A 27,975-nucleotide genomic window follows, 5' to 3' on the forward strand; every position below is an offset into this window, starting at 1 on the left:
ATCTGCTAAAGATGCATCCAGAAATCAGAATAGGTCAAGAAAAGGCATCTTTGGGTGCAAATCAGTGAAACCTCTTCGTGGTCCAAGCTTCATACAAGTCCTAACCTTACCAAGTAAAGGAAGCTTTTACCTCCACATCTCCATTTAAGGTCTGCTTGGTCAGCCTTTCAAGCCATTGGTATATATGACCCATGACAAGTGATGCATCATTTATGAAATAATCTTTTTAAAAAGGAAAGAGTATTATCATCATCCAGGAGTATTAATATACTAATATAAAGCTAAAAATTCATTAAACACTTTTTACTGTCAAACTGAAATTTTTGTTACAGCGTGGATGTTGATAATGAGCAAATAATTGGAGATAATGTCCACAAAAACATTTTTTGAACCGAAAGCACTGCTCACATTCTCAAGAGCTATATAACAGTCTACAGACTGTGAGTGAATCTGCATTAGGTACATTATGATATTTTGTAAGGCAATGCTTTTCAAAATGTGTATCAGAATCACTTGAGGTGCTTATCCAAAATGCAAACTCCTGGGCCACTGCCCCAATCTGTGGAAGAAGAATGACCTCAAAATTCTTTTGAGTCCATACTCAACTTGTTATTACACTAGTATACCCTAGTGTTGGAAAAATGTAGCCCTCTACTTTGAAGTCCCCCAAAATGCTCCTGTCACAGTCCAGTGGGGGTTTGTACTCTGATTAACAGAAACTGAGTTGGACTCTAGAAGGCCTATTTATTAAGTTACAAATAATAGTTAACAAGTATTGTCTAGTTAAGTTACAACGGAGTGAGTGGGAATGGAGATTCTTTCAGTCTGTAGGCTTGGTGTCTTGTCCAAGTATGAAGATGTTCTTGGAGGTCTAAATGTTATTAGGCGAACACAGATAAAGAGTATTGTAAGTGAGCTTGGTTATTTGCTGGCGTCAGGAAGACCTTGTCTAAAGGTCTGGGCAGTGCTGGGTCCCCATTGCTGACGTTGCCTTTTGCAACTGCCCTGTGCTTCCAAGGCCTGGCAGTTACCACCTGTCCCAAAGCCCAGGGATACTCTCTCTTTATCTATGTCGTGTGCATTCTGAAGATTATTGCAGGTCTTTGAGTCATGCTATTTCATTTAGATATTGTAGCACATCTTTTTTCTGACTTACTGTATTGGTTTTATAGTTCTCAGGAGGCAATATTTTGGCCCAGTTTCCTTCTTCAGCGTTCTGCAAACCCCAGATTTATCAACAATAATGAAATATCTTCCCCTTATGCATTATTAAAAACCTGTTTTTTTTCTAAAACCCAATAACCTACGATTTTCTGAGTGCATCAGCATTATAATTTTCCTGAATTTAAAATATTGTTTAAATTTTCTTTCTTCTTACCAGGTTATCAACACTGGCCAAAGCATGGCTCCAAATATTAGTGTGGAAATAGTGATACCAAATTCTTTTATTCCCCAAACTGATAAACTGTTCAACATTTTGGATGTCCAGGTAAAAATGTGTTCCTTCCTTTATTCTAAGAAATATTGCTAAAATGGAGATTTCTGTTACTTTGGTCACACTTAGTCTAAACTATGAATGCACCATGCCTTTATTGTGTACATTTTGAATAGTGCATTAGAATGGCAGGATTACAGTGGAACCTCTACATGTGACTTAACACAATAACAGAACTATGCTCTACCATCTGGTAGATTCTTTGTGATAGGGACCTGTGGAAGTAATTTAATTGGTGGAATTCTCCATAAAGCTTGAGACCACTGTTGAAAAAGCAATACTTCAGCCTTTTATTAATATTCAAATAACTACTTAAGAATCAATATTCTTGTGTTGTTGATTCTATCAGAATTGTTTTTACATTCCCAGTTTTAAGACAATTGACAAAGAAACCTACTCAGTAGATTTGATATATAATCCTTAAAAATCTTACTTGAATTCCAGATTTAGATGTTAGGGCATGCTGTTAGAACACTTTGTTGTATGTCTAAAGCCAAAGAAATGTTCAATATCATGCTAATGTTCAAATGTCCATTTTTCATATTGCCCTAATTTCTATAAGGTTAAGGCCATTTGATCAATTTGGGACCTATATCCAACCCTTTAAAATTTTTCTGGGTTTTTGTTGCATTTTTTGCCACAGAGATTTAATCTCTCCCAAATAAATCTATCAAAAAATATTTTCACACAATTTTAGAAGTACTTGATATGTTTCAGGAAAGGTAAGCTTTAAAAGGTAAGTTTTAAAGCCATGTAGCTGTTGTTCTTTCCAATATTGGATAAGATTTTTCTTTCTTTCTTTGTAGACTACTGTTGGAGAATGCCATTTTAAGAATTACCAAAGAAAGTGTGCATTAGAGCAGAAAAAAGGCACAATGGAGACCCTGAAAGATATATTCAAATTTTTATCAAAGACTGATAAGAGGCTACTGGTAAGTTTCAGTTTTTCAGGTTGTAGTTTTTGCTTTCCAACCTACAGAACTGAAACACTTAAATCCATGAACCAAGGGTTTTGAACTGTCCGTTGAGTACAGGAGAGAAGCCGGTTCAGGTAATGTGCTTGTGTGTGAGGAACAGGCATGATTGGAGAGTTAAGAGACACCCGGGGTTAAATATATACTATATACTTTCATTATTTATGCAACAAGTGCCCAATTTGTGCCAACCAGACGTTGTGTCAGACCCTTTGCGGGTCACGATGCTGTTCTCAGCTGAACGGCCTTCGTGGCATGAAATTAATTTTCACTATTTTCATTTTAGTGAATATGTGGGGAAAAAAAACCCAAGAAAGCCCTTCAAATGATCCCAGTTTTACAATGAACATAGAACATGTAACTTAGCAAGACTGATTGTCTTACTTTTTCTATCCCAGAAGATTAAGTTCATAAGAATAATGAAAACATGTGATCTAGTTCGAATAGTTTGTTTTTGTTAATTTACTAAACATTTGTGTTTTGTTTAAAAGAAGATAATTTTTTAAGTGCCACTAATGAAAGCATATCTTTAATCCCATGTTTATATCAAGATAAATTTTTGCAAAATGCCACTAAGGGGAGAATATCTTGAATTCCACGTATATTTAGCCATCTAAATATTTTAGCCATCTTTTTAAAAAATGTTGAAATTTTAACATAGCTCTTTTGTATTCTTTTCAAGTACTGCATGAAAGCTGATCCACATTGTTTAAATTTCTCATGCAATTTTGGGAAAATGGACAGTGGAAAAGAAGCCAGTGTTCACATTCAGTTGGAGGGTCGGCCATCCATTTTAGAAATGGTAAGTCTATGATACAGTGACAACTTTGTGGATAAGATTTCATATAGAATCTACAAACCATGACCATCTTATACAGGTAGGATGGTATGTAAGGAGGCATTCAACAAATTAAGAAGGTATGAATGAATGTAAAATCTGGAGTGAAACTCCAAAACTGTTTCCATTTATCACTACAAAATACATTGTCTAAATGACATGGCTTTAGTAATTAAACAGATAACTAAGACTGTAAAGTAGACTATAATTAAGAGATTTTAGAAAGCATGTCCAACTATTTATGAAGCTTGATCAAATTAGAGAAATTAGCTGCGTTAACATTTCATATATCCTTAAAGTTCTTTCCAAATTTATGCGTAAAACCCTACTATTGTATATCATATACATTTATTAATATATATTTGCTAAAAATTAAGACTTCCAGAAAATCAAACTAAAACATCGAAATTTATCAACAACAGTAAAACACAAACACGCTTTTAAGAAGATGAACTTTGAAAGGTTGAATTAAAAATTAACTAAATACATGTTGGACTTCTTCCTAAAAAGCAGTATGCATATTTATGAGAAGTACTTTGAGATCATTGGTATTTATCTGGAGTTCTGTTCTTCAGTTTCCTTATCAGATTAATATGGGTAATATCTCTTTTTCAGGGTTGCTGCAGATTAGATGATTTTCATAAAGCATTTTGCAGCCTGCCTTCATACTCTCGAGGTCCAGGTTTCTCAACAGTGGGCACTAGTAGCATTTTTGGACCAAATACTTCTTTGTTGTCAGGGGCTGTCCTGTGCATTGTAGGATATTTATCAGCATAGCTGGCTTCTCCCCACTAAATGGCAGTACACCCTCTCCCAAGTCCTGCCAGCCAGAAATGTCTCCAGACATAGCTGACTCTCCTCCAGGGTACAGAATCATCCCTGTGGAAAAACACTGCTCCAGATAAAGTATATAATTTATTTTTAGCCCTAAAAATCTACATGTTCTCTCCAAAATGTTAAATAACCTTTACACAGTAGTTTTAACTTTTGTTGGTCATAGTCCTCTTTAAGAATTTGACAAAAGAATATATTCTCATCTACCCTAATGAATGCACAGATGAAAAAGAAAAAAATCTCAATTTTGAATACAACTTCAAAGATCCTTAGAGTCTATGGAGCCCATCCACAGATGCCCAAGCTCTGGATTCTGGGTGATAAAGCCCTCTGTTGTTAGACAGTAAAGCTCTGAGTTCAGCCACTGATTTTATTTTTGAATGCTATAAATATTTGTACCAGATTTTGTACCAGATTTTTTCACTACGATATTTGGTACACTAATCTGTATTTGATCAGAGCAGAAAGATGACAACACTATTAAGAAAAACAAGCCCAAATAAAATTAATTTGAGGAAATGTTTATCAGACAAAGTCTTCTTTGGGAATAAAAATTCAATAGCTAAGGTAAAAATACACTGGTAATAATCAAATAGTATTTAAATATTAAATATTATAAGCATTTAAATCAAGTTCTCTGAAAAGCAGCCATGTTTAATAAAAACTTAATACCAAGGACATGCCTTTGGAACCAAAGGAAGCATTGCATTGCAATTAACTACAAATGGTGAAACTGGAGAAGATAACTTGTGAAAACCTTTAGAATAGAAGTAGTTTCTCATGATTCTTACCTGCTCTATGTTTTCATGAAACAAAACGATGTATCAGGCTACAGTGATCTTTTTTTTTATTTATTAAACAGGATGAGACTAGAGCCCTGAAGTTTGAAATAAGAGCAACAGCTTTTCCAGAGCCAAATCCAAAAGTTATTGAACTAAACAAGGATGAGAATGTTGCACATGTAAGATTACCTTTTTAACCAAAACATAAACATTGTGGGAAAAAATATTGCTAGTGTTTGGTCACGAAAATCATGGCGAGCCTAAAATACTTAACTGGGCATTGGTATTTTCCACAACTGCCAGGAAGGCATGACATAGCTCTTTCAGGAGGTGATTTTGGTAGGATGGATTGGAGGAAGAACCACAGATATGGCCCATTACACACCCTGTTTCTGCTAAACAATTACCAGTGTTTCCTATGGTTTGTGTTAGACCAGCAAGAAAATGGGATGGGTTATTCTGAATACTATTGGGGATCGTGGAGGGGCTTCAAACGAAATAGAGGCAAGTTTTTAAAGTGGTGTTTCTTTATTTTGGTTAATTTATGTAGGTTCTACTCGAAGGACTACATCATCAAAGACCCAAACGCCATTTCACTATAGCCATTATTTTAAGTAGCTTGCTACTTGGACTTACTTTACTTTCATTGATTTCATATGTTATGTGGAAGGTAAGCCTTTAATACCATTGTTAAACCACTCAAAATGCCATTCTTGATCTTCTCAAAGCCAACTTGTGACTCCCACGTTACTAGATTTAAGCATTTCAGTATTTTTAATGTTAATTCTTATACTGATTGCATATTTCTCTTAACTTTAGTACCACAGTCTTTCTAGAAAAATATGCCTTCTTAAAGATAACTTATCTTCAACAAATGTTCAAACTATAACAAAAGTTTTGAAAGATGTTCTTTCTAACTAAGCATTTGGCAAACACTGCATGTTATATGTTGAATTTCAATTTTGGAGAGTGTGTCCATCGCTGAGATTTCCTGCAGTAACAACAAAACAATGCTCTTTAACCCAATATTTTCCAAACTAATTTTTACTGACTACAATTGGCATTGACTGTTATTATACTCATATCAAATATCTAATGTTCATGACTATATGTAATGCTATTTTTAGGCTGGCTTCTTCAAAAGACAGTACAAGTCTATCCTACAAGAAGAAAACAGAAGAGACAGTTGGAGTTACATTAACAGTAAAAGCAATAAAGATGATTGAAGACTTCTTTCAGATTGAGAGAATAACAGACTCAGGTTACAGTATACTAAAAAAATTTAGACATTGTTTACAGAAACCGTGAATTTGCTCGGACTTCTTCTATGTACTTCTTTTAGTCATGACCTTGTGACATGTTACGTCTTAATGCAGATGAAAAATCCAAGCAATGATTATTCTGAGAAAATAACTCCAAAAGTAATATTTTAATATATCCAAAGATAATCTTTCAGCTCTTAAATGGATAGAAAAACACTAAAGCATCAGCTTATCCAAGATAAGTAATCCCTGGACAATACCTTGAAATGAGTGCACCTGAATTAAAATTATGTTGAGGAAGTAAACAACTCGACTGGAGAAAACTTGGACTTTGATGTATCATTCCTTTAAAAGAAATACTATTTACCATATGTGCTGGCTTTGGTAAAATTAATTCCACCAAATAGGTAAGGACTCATTTCTAATAGATCTTTGAGACTTGTTTGGACTATGTTCTCTAGAAATATTTAGCAGAATTTTTGAAAGAGCTGTTCCCAAATTTTCTAATGAATAGAAGAGGAACGTTATCATTTTATCTTTAAAGACATTGATTTGTAATATAGTTCCTATAAGCTTTGATCAACAACCATTTATGCAGCCGTCTATGAATACTATGGCCTGATGAGCAAACTTCAGACTGAAGTTATACACTGGGTTGAGCTTAATGGGATAATTTCTGGATAATTATTGTTTATACAGCTATGGATTTTTTTCTTTCTGTACATATATATGTTTTTAAGAGAAAATATGTTTATGGTATAAATCCAGTAAGTCCTTCTACAACACAATTTTATCAAGGGAAAGGTACTGAAGAGTAAATTGTAAAAATCCATCTTTAATCAAATTTTTTGTTTATAAAAACAACAGTACTTAGAATTCTAATTAATTTATATTCTAAAACAGATCGAATGTTGCACTTTAGCTGATATATGAAAACTGTACCTCGCTAATTTTTAAAAATCAAAGCTCTGCAAAGAACATATTGGGGACCAGTATTTCATACAAATTAGATACTGTTTAAAATGTTGACTATCAAATTCAGCAAATAAATTCTTGTTTGGATGTTACTCCTTTCTCCTCAAATGTAAGTATGAAATGTGTTTTCACCAGTACTATAAGAGCATTCTCTTCTTCATGGAAATAGAGAAGCAAATTTAACTGTAAAATTGAAAAATATAGATTTATATAGATTTAGCTTGTATCAGGTAAAAATGCGACATCAAAATTTCCCTGTCTTAGTGATGACTGAAGTATTTTAAGTTTTTTGTTGGTGTTATCTTAGACTTTATAATGAAGTAGTTTCTGCGTCTAAAATAATTTATCGTTAAATACCTCTTCACTTGCAAATACAATCCCTTTTTGTAATATTTATTCATGCATATGAACTAAATGCTGATAAACACAGAATATAATTTCATCTGCTTTGTCCCTACATCTGTCTTGATATGAAGGTTGTGGCCAAATTTTCAAAATCTGTTACAGGAAGTGATAGGTTAGAGGGCAGTCTTTACCACTATGGAAAAGGATTTCTTCATAGAGGCCCCTGTCAACAGCTGTCTTCCTCAGACCACTTAATAATTCCTGTAAGTTATCTGTTCACAAATTGGTGGCTGGAGAATGAAAAATGCACAGAAACTTGTGAAGACATTTAAGCAGTGGGACCCAATGAGCACGAAACCTCCTGAACTCGGGGGTGTACCAATAGAAAGTAATTCAGTTTTAAAGAACCCTTTGAACCAAAGATGCTATGTTTTTTTATTATTAAAAAACAAGTAGTTTTTTCAAGAAAATGTCTAGGCTCATTGGTGGAAAATCAAATCCAAATTTAGAATTGCTTTCTCAAGGATGATCCTCCTAGAAATGACACCATTTCAGGTAGCACTGAGGACACTGAAAACGATGTGCTCTTATTGATTGTCGGATAACATGACTTAAGAGCAAGAGGAACACAGCTCCCTATTGGGCCAGATTCTAACCAGTTTGCTATTTTAAATACTTCGAGTTTTCCACTTTCAGAGACTATGCACCAAAGTGGTACTATAACTAACTTTTTAAAAAAATCCATCTTTTTTCTTTTTGACAAGTAGTCTAGGTATGAGAGCTTTTGAAAAATTAGTACTATTTCTGGTTATATCATTTCCTAGCTGTGTAATTTAATATCACTGCATTACGTACCTCATCAAGAAATCAGGACAGTCTTTCTTACATGAACTCTGTGGTCTGTTGGCATCAGGCTTTAGGAAATGTAACATCGGAATTGATGGACTCAAATCCAGGAAAAAAGAATCCAAACTATTTCACTTTGGAATTAATCTATGTTAAATATTGATATATCATGTTTCAATTTCAAGTATATATTTCCATTCCAATAAATACTTTTTCCAAAAACCAGAATTTAAATTGTTTTGTATATATTTCATGTCTTATTTTTTAAAGCCTAGACGCTAATTTTTAGTAACATCAAAACTAGCAATTTTAATTTCTTTTTAAAAGTTTTTTCCTTACTAAAATATCTGTTTAAAAGATGACAATATCCCTTCATATTAAAATTCTAATTTGCACATTCCTCTTATAAACAACTACATGTTACTTTGGAATCATTCATTTCTTCCATGCTTTTTCCATAAAGATTGATAAGTCTTGGGTGTACTCTGTAAAGAATATAAGAATATGCATGGTTATTTCATCAACCTATCATTCTGTTATTTTTCACACATAACCCCTATTGAATGTGGTGCATAATACCAAATAGAAATCTAATGATTGATAGCCAAAGAACATACATTCATGGCAAAGCTGCCATCTAGGAAAAAATGCGGGGGCCTAATAAATCAGCAGCAGTAATTCCTGTAAAGCCCAGTCACCCGTGCATGTAGAAAGCTCACATCTAGCAGGCTACTCAGGGAGCCCTGCACACTTCTACCCACTGAGTCATAGTGCTTACCAACAATAAGTTTGCATGTTCCCAAGCCTGTTTATAACCCGTTGCTCTTGTTAATAAATAATATGTAAAATTGTTCTTATGTAAAGTATGCTTTGGAAAGACGATAAAAGCAAACTGCTGAACACAAAGTGTTACAGTATTTGTTGTGGGTAAAAGGAAATTTTAAACGACTGGGGGATTAAATTGTAACCATCTGCTATTCAGATGGCATCACAAGGTTTGAGATCTTAATCCATTTTTAAAAATTCAAAATGGAAATTGTAGACGTACATTATCTGTATAGTTTGTGAAGAATGGTAATTCAGAATGCCAACGTAGACTCATAACCAAAGAAAATGCTTTGGTTCTACATAACAATTAGTGAATAAATACAAAGTTACACTTCTTTATTAAAATTGTACGTGTCGGGCTTCCCTGGTGGCGCAGTGGTTGCGCGTCCGCCTGCCGATGCAGGGGACACGGGTTCTTGCCCCGGTCCGGGAGGATCCCACGTGCCGCGGAACGGCTGTGCCCGTGAGCCATGGCCGCTGGGCCTGCGTGTCCGGAGCCTGTGCTCCACAACGGGAGAGGCCACAACAGTGAGAGGCCCGCATACCACAGAAAAAAAAAAAAAAAAAAATTGTACGTGTCTTTTTATGCTTCCCTGACTTACAAATTTAAAAAAGAATTTATCTAGCCAACTGCCTGTTTTGATAGTTATAAAAAGGCAACTTCCATTTATATGTCTATCAGACACAAAACTGATAGTATAAGATGGTGAAATAATTAGACTTACCTAACATGGACCTCTGATGCAACTTCCATTAAATCACCATCTACATTCCAAGGGAAACTGCTTCCTGTAGCAGTTTCATGTGGTCCATCTTCTTCCTCTGGATTGTGTCCACTGCTGTTACTCCTTGGGTGAACTTTTACTTCTTCAACAGTGTAAGTCTCAACAAATGGAAAATTGAACTAAAAAAAAAAAAAACCAAAAAATAAATGCAAATACTCTTGGTACTTGCTTTATCCCTAACTGTAATGCAAACTAGGAAAGTTCACTGTGCTCTCACTTGCAAGTAAATATCAATGTGCATGCTGACGTTTTTATAGCTTTGAAACTCTAATTAGTTCCAATTTCTTTGGAAGAAGGAGCCCCTTTTCTGACGCTTTCCTAGCTCATTTAGATCTAGCAGCTGGCAAACTTGTTTTTATGACAAATAGTATATGTCTATGAAATTGTATACAATAATTTCCAAAAAAAACTAAATCTTTAATATTGGTCTATTGTTATAGAGGATTTATATAATCCACTGACTTGATTATTGTCAACTAGTTTAACTGATGTAGCGCAAACTCTAGAATAAGTTTCACATTTGGAATTTAATTAGGAAGAACTAAACTTATGAAGGTAAAAAGAGAAAGTCCATCCCATGTGACTTTTACAGGTGTTTGCCTGCTTCATCCTCACTTTAAAGATGGACAGAAGTTGCATGATAATTATGGTTGCTTACTGACCACTCTAGCATGGTACAAAGTCAGCTTCATATTTCAGTCTTTCTTGGTCATGCTACCCAAAGCAACCTACAGATTTAATGTGATCCTTATCAAACTACCCATGACATTTTTCACAGAAACGGAACAAATAATCCTAAAATTCATATGGAACTATAAAAGACCCAGAATTGCCAAAGCAACCCTGAGGAAAAAGAACAAAACAGGAGGCATAACCCTCCCAGACTTCAGACAATACTACAAAGCTACAATAATCAAAACAATGTGGTACTGGCACAAAAACAGACACATAGATCAATGGAACAGAATAGAGAGCCCAGAAATAAGGCCACACACCTATGGACAATTTAATCTTTGACAAAGGAGGCAAGAATATACAGTGGGGAAAAGACAGTCTCTTCAGCAAGTGGTGTTGGGAAAATTGGACAGCCGTATGCATATCAATGAAGTTAGAACATTCCCTCACATCATAGACAAAAACAAACTCAAAATGGCTTAAAGACTTACATATAAGACATGACACCATAAAACTCCTAGAAGAGGATATAGGCAAAACATTCTCTGACATAAATCATACCAATGTTTTCTTAGGTCAGTCTCCCGAGGCAATAGAAATAAAAACAAAATTAAACAAATGGGACCTAATCACACTGATAAGCTTTTGCACAGCAAAGGAAACCATAATCAAAATTAAAAGACAACCTAAGAAATGGAAGAAAATATTTCCAAATGATGTGACTGACAAGGGCTTAATTTCAAAAATATACAAACAGCTCATACAATTTAATAACCAAAAAAAAAACCCAATCGAAGAATGGGCAGAATACCTAAATAGACACTTCTCCAGAGAAGACATACAGATGGCCCATAGGCACATGAAAAGCTGCTCATCATTGCTAATCATTAGAGAAATGCAAATCAAAACTACAATGAGGTGCCACCTCACACTGGTCAGAATGGCCCTCATTAAAAAGTCTACAAATAACAAATGCTGGAGAGGGTGTGGAGAAAAGGGAACCCTCCTACACTGTTGGTGGGAATGTAAATTGGTGCAGCCACTATGGAAAACAGTATGAAGTTTCCTCAAAAAACTAAAAACAGAGTTGCCATATGTTCCAGCAATCCCATTCCTGGGCATATACCCAGACAAAACCTTAATTCGAAAAGATACATGCACCCAGTGTTCAAAACATCACTATTTACAATAGCCAAGACATGGAAACAACCTAAATGCCCATCGACAGATGAATGGATAAAGAAAATGTGGTACATAGATACAATAGACTATTACACAGCTGTAAAAAAGAATGAAATAATGCCATTTGCAGCAACATGGATGAACCTAGACATTATCATACTAAGTGAAGTAAGCCAGACAGAGAAAGACAAATACCATATGGTATCACTTATATGTGGAATCTAAAATACAACACAAATGAACTTATCTACGAAACAGAAACAGACTCACAGAGAACAGACTTGTGGTTGCCAAGGTGCGGGCAGGGGAGGGAAGGATTGGGAGTTTGGGATTAGCAGATGCCACCTATTATATATAGGATGGATAAACAACAAGGTCCTACTGTGTAGCACAGGGAACTATATTCAATATCCTGCCATAAACCATAATGAAAAAAATATGAAAAAAATTATATATATGTATAACTGAATCACTGCTGTAAGCAGAAATTAACACAACATTGTAAATCAACTATACTTCAGTAAAAATTTTTTTAAAAATTTAAATTTTTCTTACTTGCCTAAGGAAACTATAGTGAAAAAATATGTATTCTCTGAAATAACTAAGATAGCCAAGTAACTTTTTAGTAGAAATGCACAACTACTCATTTATTTCAGTTTTCAGATAAATGGCATGAGGTTTACCACAAATATATTACCTACATGTTTTTTCCCTTCTTTCACATACAAACCTTGATGAAGCACAGAATTTTAAAAGTTGCCAGAAAACTATTTCCCCCAATACCCTTATTTTGCTATATGTGGAAACATCAAGGTCCAGCAGATCTTACAGTTTATACTGAATAATGCATGGGTTACATGGTGGATAATACTGGGTTACATGACGGCAACAGTTGTTCTATTTGAAGTACAGGGTTAGCAGGCCCCAAGCAACTCTCTCTTGGAAAAAGCAAGGCTCTCTCTAAAACTGCCTAACAGTCACTGCATTAGACTTCCCATCTCAGGTGTAAGGTTTGGGGCTACCCTTCACACTGCACTTGTAAAATGTTCTACATTTTTCATTCATTGTAAAAATGATGTGTTTTAGTTGTTTTTTTAAACATTTTTAAAAATTTTATTTATTTATTTGGTTGTGCCGGGTCTTAGTTGCAGCAGGCAGGCTCCTTAGTTGAGACAAAACCTTAATTCGAAAAGATACATGCACCCAGTGTTCAAAACATCACTATTTACAATAGCCAAGACATGGAAGCAACCTAAATGCCCATCGACAGATGAATGGATAAAGAAAATGTGGTACATAGATACAATAGACTATTACACAGCTGTAAAAAAGAATGAAATAATGCCATTTGCAGCAACATGGATGAACCTAGACATTATCATACTAAGTGAAGTAAGCCAGACAGAGAAAGACAAATACCATATGGTATCACTTATATGTGGAATCTAAAATACAACACAAATGAACTTATCTACGAAACAGAAACAGACTCACAGAGAACAGACTTGTGGTTGCCAAGGTGCGGGCAGGGGAGGGAAGGATTGGGAGTTTGGGATTAGCAGATGCCACCTATTATATATAGGATGGATAAACAACAAGGTCCTACTGTGTAGCACAGGGAACTATATTCAATATCCTGCCATAAACCATAATGAAAAAAATATGAAAAAAATTATATATATGTATAACTGAATCACTGCTGTAAGCAGAAATTAACACAACATTGTAAATCAACTATACTTCAGTAAAAATTTTTTTAAAAATTTAAATTTTTCTTACTTGCCTAAGGAAACTATAGTGAAAAAATATGTATTCTCTGAAATAACTAAGATAGCCAAGTAACTTTTTAGTAGAAATGCACAACTACTCATTTATTTCAGTTTTCAGATAAATGGCATGAGGTTTACCACAAATATATTACCTACATGTTTTTTCCCTTCTTTCACATACAAACCTTGATGAAGCACAGAATTTTAAAAGTTGCCAGAAAACTATTTCCCCCAATACCCTTATTTTGCTATATGTGGAAACATCAAGGTCCAGCAGATCTTACAGTTTATACTGAATAATGCATGGGTTACATGGTGGATAATACTGGGTTACATGACGGCAACAGTTGTTCTATTTGAAGTACAGGGTTAGCAGGCCCCAAGCAACTCTCTCTTGGAAAAAGCAAGGCTCTCTCTAAAACTGCCTAACAGTCACTGCATTAGACTTCCCATCTCAGGTGTAAGGTTTGGGGCTACCCTTCACACTGCACTTGTAAAATGTTCTACATTTTTCATTCATTGTAAAAATGATGTGTTTTAGTTGTTTTTTTAAACATTTTTAAAAATTTTATTTATTTATTTGGTTGTGCCGGGTCTTAGTTGCAGCAGGCAGGCTCCTTAGTTGTGGCATGTGAATCCTCAGTTGCAGCATGCATGTGGGATCTAGTTCCCTGACCAGGGATCGAACCCGGCCCCCCTGCTTTGGGAGCACAGAGTCTTAACCACTGCACCACCAGGGAAGTCCCAAAATAATGTGTTTTAAATGAGTCAGTGATCACTGGCCATTATGGGTTAAATTGTGTCCCCCGTAAAGATATCTAGAAGTCCTAACTCTTAGTACATGTGACTGTCACCGTATTTGGAAATAGGGTCTTTGCAAATGTAATTAAGTTAAGATGAGGTCATTTGGGTGGCCCTAATCCAATATGACTGATGTCCTGGTTAAGAGAGGAGAATGCCATGTGAAGATAGACACTCAGGGAGAATGTCATGTGATGAAGTCTACTGTCTTACATCATCAGTTTCCATGTGCACACTTCACAAAATGAAGCTCCATTCATGCATGCATGCACATTTATTACCTAGGAAGCCACAGACATCATTAGATGGGACTTAGGGAAGCCAAGAGCGTGATATCACGTGTGAGGGTGTGTTTGGGGCATGAGGAAGGGAAGTTAACAATTAAAGTTGTGATATATATAAGTGCCATGATGGTATTAAGCACAGAGAAATGAGAAGAGGCAAACAGGCTCAGGATACTGGGTGAATTGCCCTCTTGAGCTGAGTCTTAACACAGAAGAATTAGCCTGGAGGTGAAGAGAAGCTCTGGAGAGAGGAAACCACGTTTGCAAGAATACAGAGATATGCCATGATCAAGCATAGTGTGATACTGATGGCAACATTGGTATTTTGGCATTTATTTTTCAGAGTATGTTAATGCCTATATTTGATTTTAAAACATAGACACATATGGTGTTATGGGCTGAATTGTGTCTCCCCCCCTCCCCAATTTATATGTTGAAGTCCTAACTCCCTGTACCTCAGAATGTAACCATATTGGGAGATAAGGTCTTTAAAAGGTGATTAAGTTAAATGAGTCTTTTAGGGTAGGCCCTAATCCAATATGACTGGTGTCCTTATAAAAGGAGGAAACTGGGACATACAGAGAGACCCCAGGAATGTGCATGCACAGAGAAAAGATCAAGCGAGGACACAGCCAGAAGGCAGCCATCTGTAAGCCAAGGAGACGGGTCTTGGGAGAAACCAAACCTACCCAGTCTGCGGTATTTGTTATGGCAGCCCTAGAAAACGAATTCAATGACCAAAGCATGAGAAATCTGGTGGAGGATGGCAAGAAGCGAGGCTGTGACATAGGCAAGGGCTAGAATACAAGGGGCCATGTATTCCACACTGAGGAAATTTTATGCCATCTTGATGACAATAACACATTGAAGAATTAGGCAGGAGATAAATCAGATAAGTATTTTAGAAAAATCCCTCTAGAATGCAGTGTGGAAGATAAGACCAGAGAAAAGAAAGATCAGAAGGAGGCTATTGGAAGCAAGAAGGGATTAAGGTTTGAATTAGTTGGTGGACTGGCTGTGGGGAATGAGGGAGAGGGATCCAGAGTAACTCCAGGATGGGTAGAGAGTGGTACCATTGCCGTTTGGAGGGAAACATGGAAGGAGCACCATCAGGGAAGAGGGCAATAAGGTAAGTAGTGGACGTGCTGGACTCAAGATGCCTGTGAGTTTTATAACCTTCTCAGCACACAGGAAGGCACAGTGGTCCTGCAAATCAGAAAGGAAGAGAGAACCCTTGGTAGTGTGCAAAGTTCAGACAGTGGTTCAAGCAAATGGGAAGCAGTGAGATCACCCAGGAAAGGGTGTCATGAGAAGAAGGTTACAAACAAATCCCTGGGGAATAACAAGGGTTTTAAACCCCCTAAACAAAAATGATGGTCAAAGCAAATGTAGAAATGTTTTCAATATGAACAGAGAAAACAAAGGCCAGCTACAGGATGGAGTTGAGAAGACTTGAAGAGTAATTTTTTTTTTTTTTTTTTTTTTGTGGTATGCGGGCCTCCCTCTGCTGCGGCCTCTCCCGTTGCGGAGCACAGGCCCCGGACGCGCAGGCTCAGCGGCCATGGCTCAAGGGCCCAGCCGCTCCGCGGCATGTGGGATCCTCCCAGACCGGGGCGCGAACCCGGTTCCCCTGCATCGGCAGGCGGATGCGCAACCACTGCGCCACCAGGGAAGCCCCTTGAAGAGTAATTTTTACCTCTATCTATTTCACACAGAGATGGGAAACGCAAGATGCGTCACCTACAAATGATGGTTTTCAGTACATTCTACACTTGTTCAGATACATGAACATTCAGTTCAACCTGGAAAGATGGTTCAGAGACCTAGACTGTTGCTCTCCTTAGGCTGAAGTGCCGTATTTCCCTACCTGGACACCAGAACTGCTACTAATTGACAGTGGATTGTATAATCTTATATTTATCTGGTCTTTATAATACATAATTTATACAAATTTATATTTTTGAACATGTCACCATGAAGGAAAGAGACTACATACACATGTATATGTGTATATGTATGTCTGTGATTTTTTAACAAATGTATCAGATTAACATTGCTTGAAAGCTGTCATCTTGGGAATCAATCCAATTAATCTTACTATATACCATTATGCAAAACATTTTAGAATTTCTTTGCAAAAAATTACAGAGCAGTAGCATGGGCTTGAATTTTTGAAAAGAGCTGAGCCAATCAGTTAAGCCTAACGAACCACACACACACACACAGGCAATAGTTTTTTTGTATCGAAAGCAAGATATGACTGGTTGAGTACCTGAGAAAAATGGTTATGTCTTGCATAACATGGTCTCCTTTTGAAAAAAATTACTTTCCTATAGATACAGAATTACATTCACTACTGTGTCTTTGTCTTTATTTTTTATAGTAAGCATCTATTACTTTTAAAGTCAGAAGAAAGCTACTTTCGTAATGAAAAAAGGATGTCTACAAAACTTACCTAAGACATTTGCCCCTTAGGCAATTCCAAAAGAGAACTTCTGTAAGTAATCTGTGCAATCGTGCCTCCCTAAAATAAATATATAGCTTCTCAGGGTAAGTACCTTGGGGTTATTACTCCTTTAAGTTCTCATATTTATTTAATAGAAAAAGAATAGGAAAAGTTTATACCAAGGTAATGGCACTCATTATCTCTTGGAATATAGAATTTTGAGAGCTTTTTATATATATTGTTATCTTGTTTCTATTTTCTGACTTACAAAAAACCAATGAACATGTATTGCTTTGGATTAAAATAATAAAAGTTGCAATCAAAATTAGCAACATCTGAAAAGGCATACATTCCTTTAAAAATCAATAAATCACTGTATTTTCCCAAACACATAGACATAAAGTTATTAGTTAGGCTTACAACCTACATTATATCTGCTTTTGTCCACTTTGTCTCCTTAGAGATTTATATTTAAAGAAAATAGGACTGTATATAATTTTATGACATAATTTCCTAAACATTTCATTCAATTCGTTGCTCAATAAACATTGATCAAATAATGTAGTAGGCAGAGGAGAACTGAAACTTCATGAAGCCTGCCTGAGAAAGTTTAAAATTATAAAGAAGCAAAAATGAGAGCCTTGCAGTGGCTACCTATGTAAGCAAGATTCAGCTGCTGGTCACCGGCTGGATTTACTCTCCTCCTCCCATCTGTTCTCCCCCAACTACATCCAGGCACAAAAAGAAGGTGCGAGACTGTAGGGTTTTACATGCATACTATGTACTTCAAGATTCATAATTTCAGAAATTCACATATTTCTGGATCAGTTTCCTAATAACTGGCTCAAAATGTCTGCCAAAAGAATATGGCTTATAATAGTTATTGCTTCTCTTTAAAACAAATCCCTTAAGAATGGAAATACACTTTTATCTATCTCTACAAATACCACCACACATCCTAAGTTTAGAATAAAATAAATAACATCTATATAAAAGTAGTGTATTTTAAAATATATTTCTGCAAATCTATTTCAATCAATGTAAGCAGGCTGATCTTAAACAAACAACAGGAAAATCCAAAGGTCATAACTTCAGAGGGAGTCTGCTGCCATAAAATCAAGAAGGCTAAAAATCTCAGATTTCACTACTCCTCATTCTGAAGAACAGCTGAGTATGTCATTTTATCCTTAATTTACTTCACATTTCAATATAACACTACATTTTCTATTTTCTCTTTGCACACACACACATAAATGTATATAACTACTAACCCACAATTCAAAAAAGGCCAATCCATATTAATACTGTGGCTACTTTTCAGAATTTGAAGAAAGAACAAATTGAAAAAAAAGGTTAATGCATTCAGAAGAAAATAAAGCCTTCTTACAAGGCAGGACTCAGTGTCAACTCTGGCAGCATCTCTCTCCCCATGATTAATTGCTTTGCACACAGTTAATCCAAATGGTTTACTGTACCTGGTTTTTAACACTTGCATATCTTTTCAGGTGTTTTATAAATTCTGGTCGAGAAGTGTTTCGTGCAATTATAAGAGCCATGCTTCCATTATTTAATCTGAAATTAAATATTTGTATTTGACATGAAAATATTTATTAAGAGAGTACATCAGAAATTACTCTGTATCATTCCTCCTAACAAATAATAGTTACTAGAAGTTGTAGGCAAGCTAGATAAATCACCATCACATTAAATTTACCTAAAATTATTAAATCATATCTTGCTGTGTTGTCTTTTAAATGAAACAGCCTTTCAAATTAGTTTTATTAAACAACTGACTGATTTCTTTCTCATCAAGCACTGACACCAAGCACTTTTTAAAAAATCAATCATCATGCATCCTATTCACATATCAAGACATAATTTGAAATCCAGTGTACTTACTTAGGGATCCTAAGTGTGAAACCATGTATTTTTTTTAAAGATGTGTTGTACGATAGTTAATAAATACAAATGGTCTAACAACTAGTTCAACACTTTTTAAAATCTAAAGTGTGATTTAAATATTTATTTATGGGCAGGTCTAAGTGACATAGGAAACCAAATAAATCAGAGGCTCTTGGATGGATGAACTGGAGTGAACAAATGCTACCACACATGTTCAGTTAAATGACTGAACATTTTAATCTTGCATAACTCTTCAGTTCAATATGAGGCTGCAAATTTAGAGGTGTGATTTAGTGCCAAAAAGCCACTCACAGATGCATCTAGCTTGAGAAGGCAGTTTGCAGAAATATGTGCAAATGACTTCCAGGCTCAATTTCAGTGCAAATATAAAGTTATTCCAAGAATAACAATGATGTCATAAAAAAGAGCTCTTTAAATCTTATGGAAGCTCAGGTTAGAGCTGTAAGGGACCTTGGAGATTACCCAGTCATTCACTCCGTTTATGTAGAAGGAGAAGAAGCCCCGAAGTTTAAGTGATTGGTTCAAAGAGAAAAACAATCACTGGAACCAGAGCGCTTAATCCAGGGTCCACCATTCCTTTTACCCATTACGTCACCTCTTCCCAACTGGAAATAAATAGTACCAAAACATTAGTGTTTTGTGCAGTCTTGATTTTTTTTTAATTACTTAGTTTTTACTGGTAAACATGAAAAGCATTTCATGTGTCTACCTTTCAATACTTATTAGTAATTGAAACGCATGCTATATGCCTGGCACGTTCTAAATATTTTCCATACATTAATGCATTTAATCTTAGAAAAATTCGAATGTAAAAAAATTAGTTCCTATCAGCAACTTGCACTGAGGTATTCTGAAGTAAATTCTACTTTCTTGTGAAAAAATAAATAAAGCTGGAAGTTGAAACCCCTTTGCCATTTCCCTGAATCATTCAGAAGCTAAATTTTTGAATACCTTGGTCAGCCGAGGCTCTGATGTAAAGGCCTTTAAAAAAACGGCATGTTTGCTTACAATCCACAGAAGACATCTCTAACTAGTCATACTCCTCTGAAAAATTCATCAATGCAGATTGAACCTGGAGAGTAAGCAGTGGAATTCCAGGCCAGCTGGAAAATGACTGGAGCAGCTTGGAAGGAGGCATGAATCTACTGCTCCCAGGAGAGCAGGACTACTTCCCATGAAGGTCCTTGAGCCAACACGAGAGTCAGAGATGGCGTAGGGCTAGAGCAGCATTGTGTCAAGTCCTGGAGAATGCAGCTCTAGTCAGCCAGCCAGATCTTCACTTTTCGTGGGGGAAACTACATTAGGGAGGTGCACAGCTATCTAGGGTTTCTGAGGGTATGGGGAGGAAAAAATCAGCCTCCATTTCTCAACCACACAAGCTTCAGCACTAGAGATAATTAATCAGACTCTGACATCTGATTTTTAAAATAGTTTCTCTTCTTCTCTACCTCTGGATATTTCCCTCTTTCTTACCTTCCTATCAATTGCCAAGGAAAGCATTTTAAATCAATCCCTTTACCAATTGTTAATCCTTCAGGTTAAATATTTTGCAGGGAAGTTGAAACTAATCATTAAAATGATGTTATGAGTTGCCAATGTACATACATAAGTCATTCTTTTATTCCACTTCTGGGGAAAATCTAGCAGTGACGATATTATGCAACATTCATCACCTTTCTTCTATGCTCTACAGGAACGCAAGAGAAATATTTTCAGCCCAGTGATGGACAACTACATGAAAAGGATGTGCAAGAGATGGAACAGCTATAGCTTGTGGATAAAATGATATATAAAATGTCTCATGAAAATGTGGGCAGTAGATTCAGATGTACCACAATTCACACTAAATATAACTAAAACGTTTCCTTTGACTAAAAGTATCATACACACATACATGCTATTCCTGCTAAGGATGTATACGTCTGCACTAAAATCGAAAGGCAGAGACGTGCATAAGGAATACCAGAATTAAATATAATATTCTCACTGACTAGTAAATAAATAAATAAAGCGAAGTAGACATAAAATAACACAATAAGATCATGTCAATAAAACCCAAGGAATATTATTTTAGCCTCAGTGATATTAAAAAATCAGAGTAAATGATCATTTTTCCAGTATAACAGTTACTCTCAGCCTACTCTGAAGACAAATCCCTTAAAATCAACTCAAAAATGACTACCTCTTGATAATATTCTAGTTAGCCAAGAGTTAGCAGGGTATTCTGAAAGATAAATGTGGTTTATAGAAAAGTTTCAATGGGGCTTCCCTGGTGGCGCAGCGGTTAAGAATCCGCCTATCAATGCAGGGGACATGGGTTGGAGCCCTGGCCCGGGAAGATCCCACATGCCGCGGAGCAACTAAGCCTGTTCACCACAGCTACTGAGACTGCACTCTAGAGCCCACGAGCCACAACTGCTGAAGCCCGCGTACAAGAGAAGCCACCACAACGAGAAGCCCGCCCACCCCAACGAAGAGTAGCCCCCGCTCACTGCAACTAGAGAAAGCCCGCGCGCAGCAACAAAGACCCAACTCGGCCAAAAATAAAGGAATAAATGAATGAATGAATGAATGAATGAAAAGTATCAATGATTCAATAAAAACGCTTACTAACCTGGTATTAGGTGCCAAGCCTCTAGGTGCCACTGAACACAGGCACGGAATTGCCATAATGCTGACATTCAAGAACTGACCCTGGATCGTTTGCCACTGATCATTACAGTCTAAAGATAATGGAAGGGATTGGTTACTTTCCCCCACCAGAGCAAAATGTCAATAGAGCCCTGCTCAGTTCTCAAGGAGGTAACTTCATACTCACCAGATTTCGGAGACCCTTGTGCCCTCCTAAAAGTAAGAAAACAAGACAAAGAAACATCACACACACAAAAATAGCATCTATTAAACATGAGATGATTAGAGAACCCAACGTTATATATATTAGATTCAGCAGTAAGTAAAAATATGTGAACAATTCTGTCACTGCATTAGTTGTTGATTCATTGATTCATCAGTAACAATGATTTTCAAAATTTCTTTTAAGACTAGAGCACTTCCTTTGTGTGGCTTTGAGTAATATTTTTATTCCACATTAGAAATTCTCATGAGGGCAGAAACTATGGATTTTGTTTGTTTGTTTGTAGGCGTATTTTATCCAAGGTGTCTGGCATACAGCAGGTACTTAATGAACAGCTATTGAATGGGATGGATGGATGGAGTTGTTTCTGAAGACAGATGCCAAACTACGTGGCCTAGTAGAATCTGTAGGACCCCATGATTCTATATTCTTCACTAATACGACAGAATAACAACCAAAGATCACAAGTCTAATAAATTGTTTATATCAAACTGTTTTATGCTTCAAAGAAAGATATAGACTCCTGTATTACTTTGAGCTTTTCACTTACCTTTCTTCTAAATCCTGAGGGTCGTTAAATGGTAAAAATGATATTTCACATTCCTCTGGCCTAAAATATAATGAAATTTGTTATTAGCGCTCATTGATTCTGGGATATGAAATTTGGGGTTTAAGAAAAAAAGACTTACTTAAGTTTTGCCAGTGCCTTAATGACAGCAAAATCCATACGTTGGTTAGGGGACATCCATCGATGTTTTTCCGCCAGAGCCAAAGCTCTTCCACCAAAGCCAAACATGGCTGAGAACCCAAAGCGAAGAAACTTGCCAGTGGTGCTGAAGGTACAGACATCGACCGGTTGTATGTGCCCTTGAATGTTATATTGAATATTAGTCAGTCAGCAAAGCAAGTAAGTAGAGCAAGGTGTCAAAATGGCAAACATAGGAGAGCATATTTATTTACTCAGAGAAGAAGAAGAAAATGTCAGGCTACTTTATACCATAATATCCTATTTTCTCTTCCACTCTCACTACCTACAACGACTGCAATTGCCATTTATAACTTTTTCAGGTACCAAGGGAAGAGACACAAAGTGGTAAATTTTGCAGCTTACTGCTATTTTAAACAAAACATGGCTAAGGAAGTGAAGTTGAAGTACATGTGCAGAGTAAACTCGGATTTAACAGATTTGCATTTATTAGAGTTTACATGCTTTACATCAGTTGAGATAATAAAAGGTCTAGTGGAAGTACACTGGCTAAAAATTTTTTTCTTGTGCTTTTTTTTCCTTTAATAACTAGTTCTAGAGTTTTGGTAGTCAAACAACAGTACCTGATATATTTAATCAGTATGCATGGATTTTCTTGACCTGGTTATAAAATTGTGATCTTGAACATTATTGTATTATTTTCTATCAAGATTATAGTAAAACTTCACTTACTATTCTTTATAACACCTGTATTCTGAAAAGATCAGCAGTCAAAATAGTGAAGCTTTGCCTAACTGACTTTTGGTTTTAAGTCAAACATTTCTCTGCTTTGAGAGATAAAGAATCTGCCTTAGACAAGCCTGAAGGATATAAAATAGCCTTCCTTATATAAATAGAAACTTCCTTATAAAACATAAACTTCTTTGGAAGAATTCTTACCCATTATAATATGCAAAGTTGCAGTTACCACATGAGAAATTCCATGAAGAGAATGTGCCAATACATTAGTAGATCCTGCCAAATCAAATTTAAAACATGTATGATCAGTAGAGCAAACATTTTAAATTAACCATTTGCTCCTACTTTATAGAGATGTCACTATGTAATGTTCAAATGAAAAATTAAATGGAAGTTTGTAAGTTTTTGTTCACATCATAGATGCACATTGAATGGCTACTGAATTATTATTTAATCCTTAAATAACTTAAAAATTGGGAAACAAGTTATAGTATCTACTTGCTCATAGCTTCTTCCATCATGAATGTCTATTTTTTTTTTTTTTTTTGCAGTACGCGGGCCTCTCAATGTTGTGGCCTCTCCCGTTGCGGAGCACAGGCTCCGGACGCGCAGGCTCAGTAGTTGTGGCTCACAACAAGTTATAGTATCTACTTGCTCATAGCTTCTTCCATCATGAATGTCTATTTTTTTTTTTTTTTTTGCAGTACGCGGGCCTCTCAATGTTGTGGCCTCTCCCGTTGCGGAGCACAGGCTCCGGACGCGCAGGCTCAGTAGGTGTGGCTAACGGGCCCAGCCGCTCTGCGGCACGCGGGATCTTCCCGGACCGGGGCACAAACCCGTGTCCCCTGCATCGGCAGGCGGACTCTCAACCACGGCGCCACCAGGGAAGCCCATGAATGTTTATTTTCTACCTGAAAAAGTGCTAGTTATATCAAAGTCTGCTCCATTCAAGTTTAATAAACAGGCTTCTAACTTCTTTACCAAAATGAGCAGCAAGAGCAGAAGGATGGCTCTGGAAAGCAGAGACAAATGCGCACAAACACAAAAAGCCAAGTAATAACTAAGAGAAGAGTGTAAAATCACTGTAAAGTACACAAGATATGCTTTAAAGACATTTTAAAGCTCTCAACCAAATGGAGATCCCTTCTATTATCTGAAAAATGGTACCCTAGATGAAGAAAACTCTTCATCCCATGGTATTTGCCATAGTATGAGAATCTGTATTGAGACATGACAGGTTTCTGATTTCCATAATCACGAAGATAATTTAAGATCCACATGAATTTTTCCCACCAGCCTACAGAGAGAAAGAGCTTTCTCAAGTCAGGCCCCTGTAACATTTGTGTGTGTCTGAGACCTTGAGGTAAAGGCCTGGTTTCGAAGGGGAAAATACCAGCTAGCCCCTGCCATTCCCAGGAGGTAAAAAGCATTTAAAATTAAGAAGCTACATTTTTCTTGATTTAAGTCCAGTAACAGCCAAGAACTGTGAAAGCATGGATGTACTGTGTACAATAGCAATCAATGCAAAGGCTGGCTAATCAGGAACTTTCCTGTGTGGTCATATGTAATCCCTTCGGTTTGTGTCACTTTGAACAGATATATTATGCTTGGGCTGCTCAGCTGGAGAAGCTGAGTCAATGAAGCCATTATCAAGCAAGACTGTCATTAAAACAATAGTGGGCTTCCCTGGTGGCGCAGTGGTTGAGAGTCCGCCTGCCGATGCAGGGGACGCGGGTTCGTGCCCCGGTCCGGGAAGATCCCGCGTGCCGCAGAGCGGCTGGGCCCGTGAGCCACGGCCGCTGAGCCTGCGCGTCCGGAGCCTGTGCTCCAAAACGGGAGAGGCCACAGCAGTGAGAGGCCCGCGTACCGCAAAAAAAAATAAAATAAAAGAAAACAATAGTAATCGTGAAGTACCTATGTAAGCATTCATGATTTCCAGACCTCTAGTGAAACCAATGCAAAGAAACGTCCCCCTTAACCAATTGGTAAACTGGTTTTAACTGATTCATCAAACGGTAGTTTATGTTCTGACCCTTGTTACTCAGAATATGTCCCACAGCCCAGCAGCAATGGCCACACCTCTGTGTTTATTACACTGTGCATTCTCAGCCCCACTCCAGACCTAACAAGGCATAGTCTGCATTTTATAAGATCCTCAGGTTATGTGTATGGAGAGGCCCTCCTCCAGAACGTATGGTTCAAGGATCAGCAGCATCAACATTACTTGGGAGCTTGTTAAAAAGGGAAATTTCTGGGTTCCACCTCCAACCAATGGAAAGGGAGTAGCTGGGAGTGGGGCCCAGGTGCCCATGTCTTACTTAGCAAGTTCTCCAGGTGATTTGTATGCACCCTAAGGTCTGAGAAAAAGTGATCCAGAAACCTGTTCCTCAGTGGATCTTTACCAGGAGTCAATTACCTAGGCTTTTCCAATTATTCTTTGACCCTCTACAGCCTGCCCTTTGGCTGTCTAATACTAATTAACTTGGAATGGGTGGGGGGGGGAAAGCAAAAACAAATCAATTTTGCTTCCCAATCAGATTTATGGTAAAGGTTTTGGAGGAGGCCACATAATTAGAGTGAGATATTTAAGATTATCGATGGATTACAGTACTCCATGAAACACATTTCCTCCATTACCATGGTTAATTAAGAGTAGACCATAAAAGCATTCCTCTAGAAAGACTATTAAAAAACAAAATGTAATGTTGTCATGTGCAATAGAGAATGACACATATCATGACTCAAGAAAATAAAGACCATTTATCCCCTGTGAGTTTGAAGTATGCTAAGTATGCCAAAGCACAAATCCTCTTAGAATGCTAGACATTGCTTTTTTATTTCTATGTCTTCTCAGGCTTTGCAACTTTGCCACTTTTCTTTAATTCCATTGAACTTGGCAGTGATGACAGACATGACCAGAAATCAGAAAATCATTTTAGTCATCTTCTACTCTGCTTGACCTGTACCTTAATCCTTAAGAACGTTTTTAACACTCTGAATTTAAAAGGAAAGTTCATGAAGAAAGTAGATGTAAAATTATAAAACTATAGATTGCTCCATATTTTTGTTTGAATAATCTAAAAGAGTACAATTTCCAGAAACAAAATGGGATCCATCCAAAAAGATATCTACATGCCAAAAGAACATGCTGCTCACATAAATAAAAACTATGTAATTTTAGCATTCTCACAAAAGCTATAAATGTTCTACCTCAAGGTAAACATTTTAATTAGCCTGAAAAGTTATTTTTCTTAACAGTACCAGCAACTTTGCTCACCACCGCCTCCCCAAACCTGCTAAAATGTGCCACATCCAATGAGTAAGGACAGAAGTAGCAGCTCATGTAAAGCATGACTTATAGAAGAACCAGGCAGAAACTACAGAGGCAAAAAGAAAAAAAAATTGTCCTTGGAAGTGCAAGCACTTCTGCAGAACAATTAACTTAATTAACCAGACATCATGAATATTCATAAGGCCATTAATGTCTCCCACATCCAAACAGATAAATGTGATGTAATGACTTCCTAGTCAAGCATATCTAAAATTCTCATGAAAACTGCACCTACACTTTGGTTCTTTGCCTGAAATATCATAGAAATTAACAGTCCCTTGGCAATATTTTATTCTCCTCAAATTAATTGGAAAGCATGAATTTATTTATGTGAATTCTATAGAAATATATGGTTCCCAGTCATCAGTATGTGGATTGAGCCTTGTTTTACAACAATTGGATTGCTTTTTTATTTTTATGTCCTCTCTGGCTTTTTTCTCTATCCTCCCCCTCATCCCTTTAATCGGAATCTCTCTGTATAGTTCCTTAGCACCAGTTCCCATAGCAACAAACACCGTTGCTAATGGCCAGCAGTTCAAATACAGGCTTCCCCACATCTGATCCATCTGAGTCTGACCATAATTCAGCGGCTTAGTCTGTTGGCTCAGTGGAGTAATTTACTAAACACTCTCCCTCTGGGTGTCTCTCTCCAGGAGGCAAATGGCTTCAAAGGCAGACTCTCTTCTGCGTTAGCTTAGAAACTTCCTGCCTAGCTCTTGTTCCCATTCATTATCAAAGCCGTGACCAGACATAGAGTCCTCATATTAAATACATCCTGCACATGACTTCCTCCTCCTATTAGATGGAATCCACAAGCTAGAACTCTATACAACCACTAAAGTTTTGGCAACAGGCTGTATCTTCTAAACAAAAAGTATTCCAATGGCATTTCTACATATCCACTGTATCTAGAAAATGCTTTCAAAATCAGAAATATGCTTAAAAAGTATAATGATAATAAAACTCAATGCTGTTCCTTTATATCATCTGAGTTACATATTAAAATGTAAGCATAACCACCAGTTTTTCTAGCTAGCTATTCACGTTATGTCAAATGAAGATCTGTGGGGACACCCATCTTTCCACTTTTGATGCAGAGCACTGAATGAGTGACTTCAGGGGTGTAAGTACTAAGGAAGAGAAACAGTGACCTAAGCACATCCACTCTGTACAGAGGGAAATGTTGGGAAATTTCCACCATTACAGACAGCACTTCTAAAGTGACACAGAAAGGTCAAAGTGCAGCCCAAATGCATCTTTTCGAGTTGATGCATTTTGTTCTCTTCTACCTAAGGGGGTCTT

The 27,975-nt window shown here is 36.7% G+C and overlaps 2 protein-coding genes across 2 annotated transcripts in view; one reads left to right on the forward strand and one right to left on the reverse strand.

The window, feature by feature from the left end:
- The window catches only part of ITGA4 (integrin subunit alpha 4), a 78,689-nt gene extending 71,729 nt beyond the window's left edge, over positions 1–6,960 (forward strand). Inside the window, exons 23-28 of the mRNA XM_007114665.4 lie at positions 1,382–1,489; positions 2,302–2,427; positions 3,152–3,271; positions 5,004–5,102; positions 5,474–5,593; positions 6,051–6,960. Of these exons, the coding sequence (XP_007114727.2) occupies positions 1,382–1,489; positions 2,302–2,427; positions 3,152–3,271; positions 5,004–5,102; positions 5,474–5,593; positions 6,051–6,149 (672 nt within the window). The 3' untranslated portion in view covers positions 6,150–6,960. The remainder of the gene's footprint in view (positions 1–1,381; positions 1,490–2,301; positions 2,428–3,151; positions 3,272–5,003; positions 5,103–5,473; positions 5,594–6,050) is intronic.
- Positions 6,961–7,223: 263 nt separating this feature from the next.
- Positions 7,224–27,975, reverse strand: part of CERKL (CERK like autophagy regulator) — a 165,546-nt gene continuing 144,794 nt past the window's right edge. The window contains exons 6-14 of the mRNA XM_024122175.1: positions 23,544–23,618; positions 22,588–22,765; positions 22,449–22,508; positions 21,863–21,888; positions 21,659–21,767; positions 18,597–18,693; positions 9,905–10,083; positions 8,776–8,836; positions 7,224–7,343 (exon numbers count right to left, since the gene is read on the reverse strand). Coding sequence (XP_023977943.1) covers positions 7,224–7,343; positions 8,776–8,836; positions 9,905–10,083; positions 18,597–18,693; positions 21,659–21,767; positions 21,863–21,888; positions 22,449–22,508; positions 22,588–22,765; positions 23,544–23,618 — 905 coding nt within the window. The remainder of the gene's footprint in view (positions 7,344–8,775; positions 8,837–9,904; positions 10,084–18,596; positions 18,694–21,658; positions 21,768–21,862; positions 21,889–22,448; positions 22,509–22,587; positions 22,766–23,543; positions 23,619–27,975) is intronic.

Source organism: Physeter macrocephalus, chromosome 2 (assembly GCF_002837175.3).
Source record: "Physeter macrocephalus isolate SW-GA chromosome 2, ASM283717v5, whole genome shotgun sequence".
Classification (NCBI taxonomy): Eukaryota; Metazoa; Chordata; class Mammalia; order Artiodactyla; family Physeteridae; genus Physeter; species Physeter macrocephalus.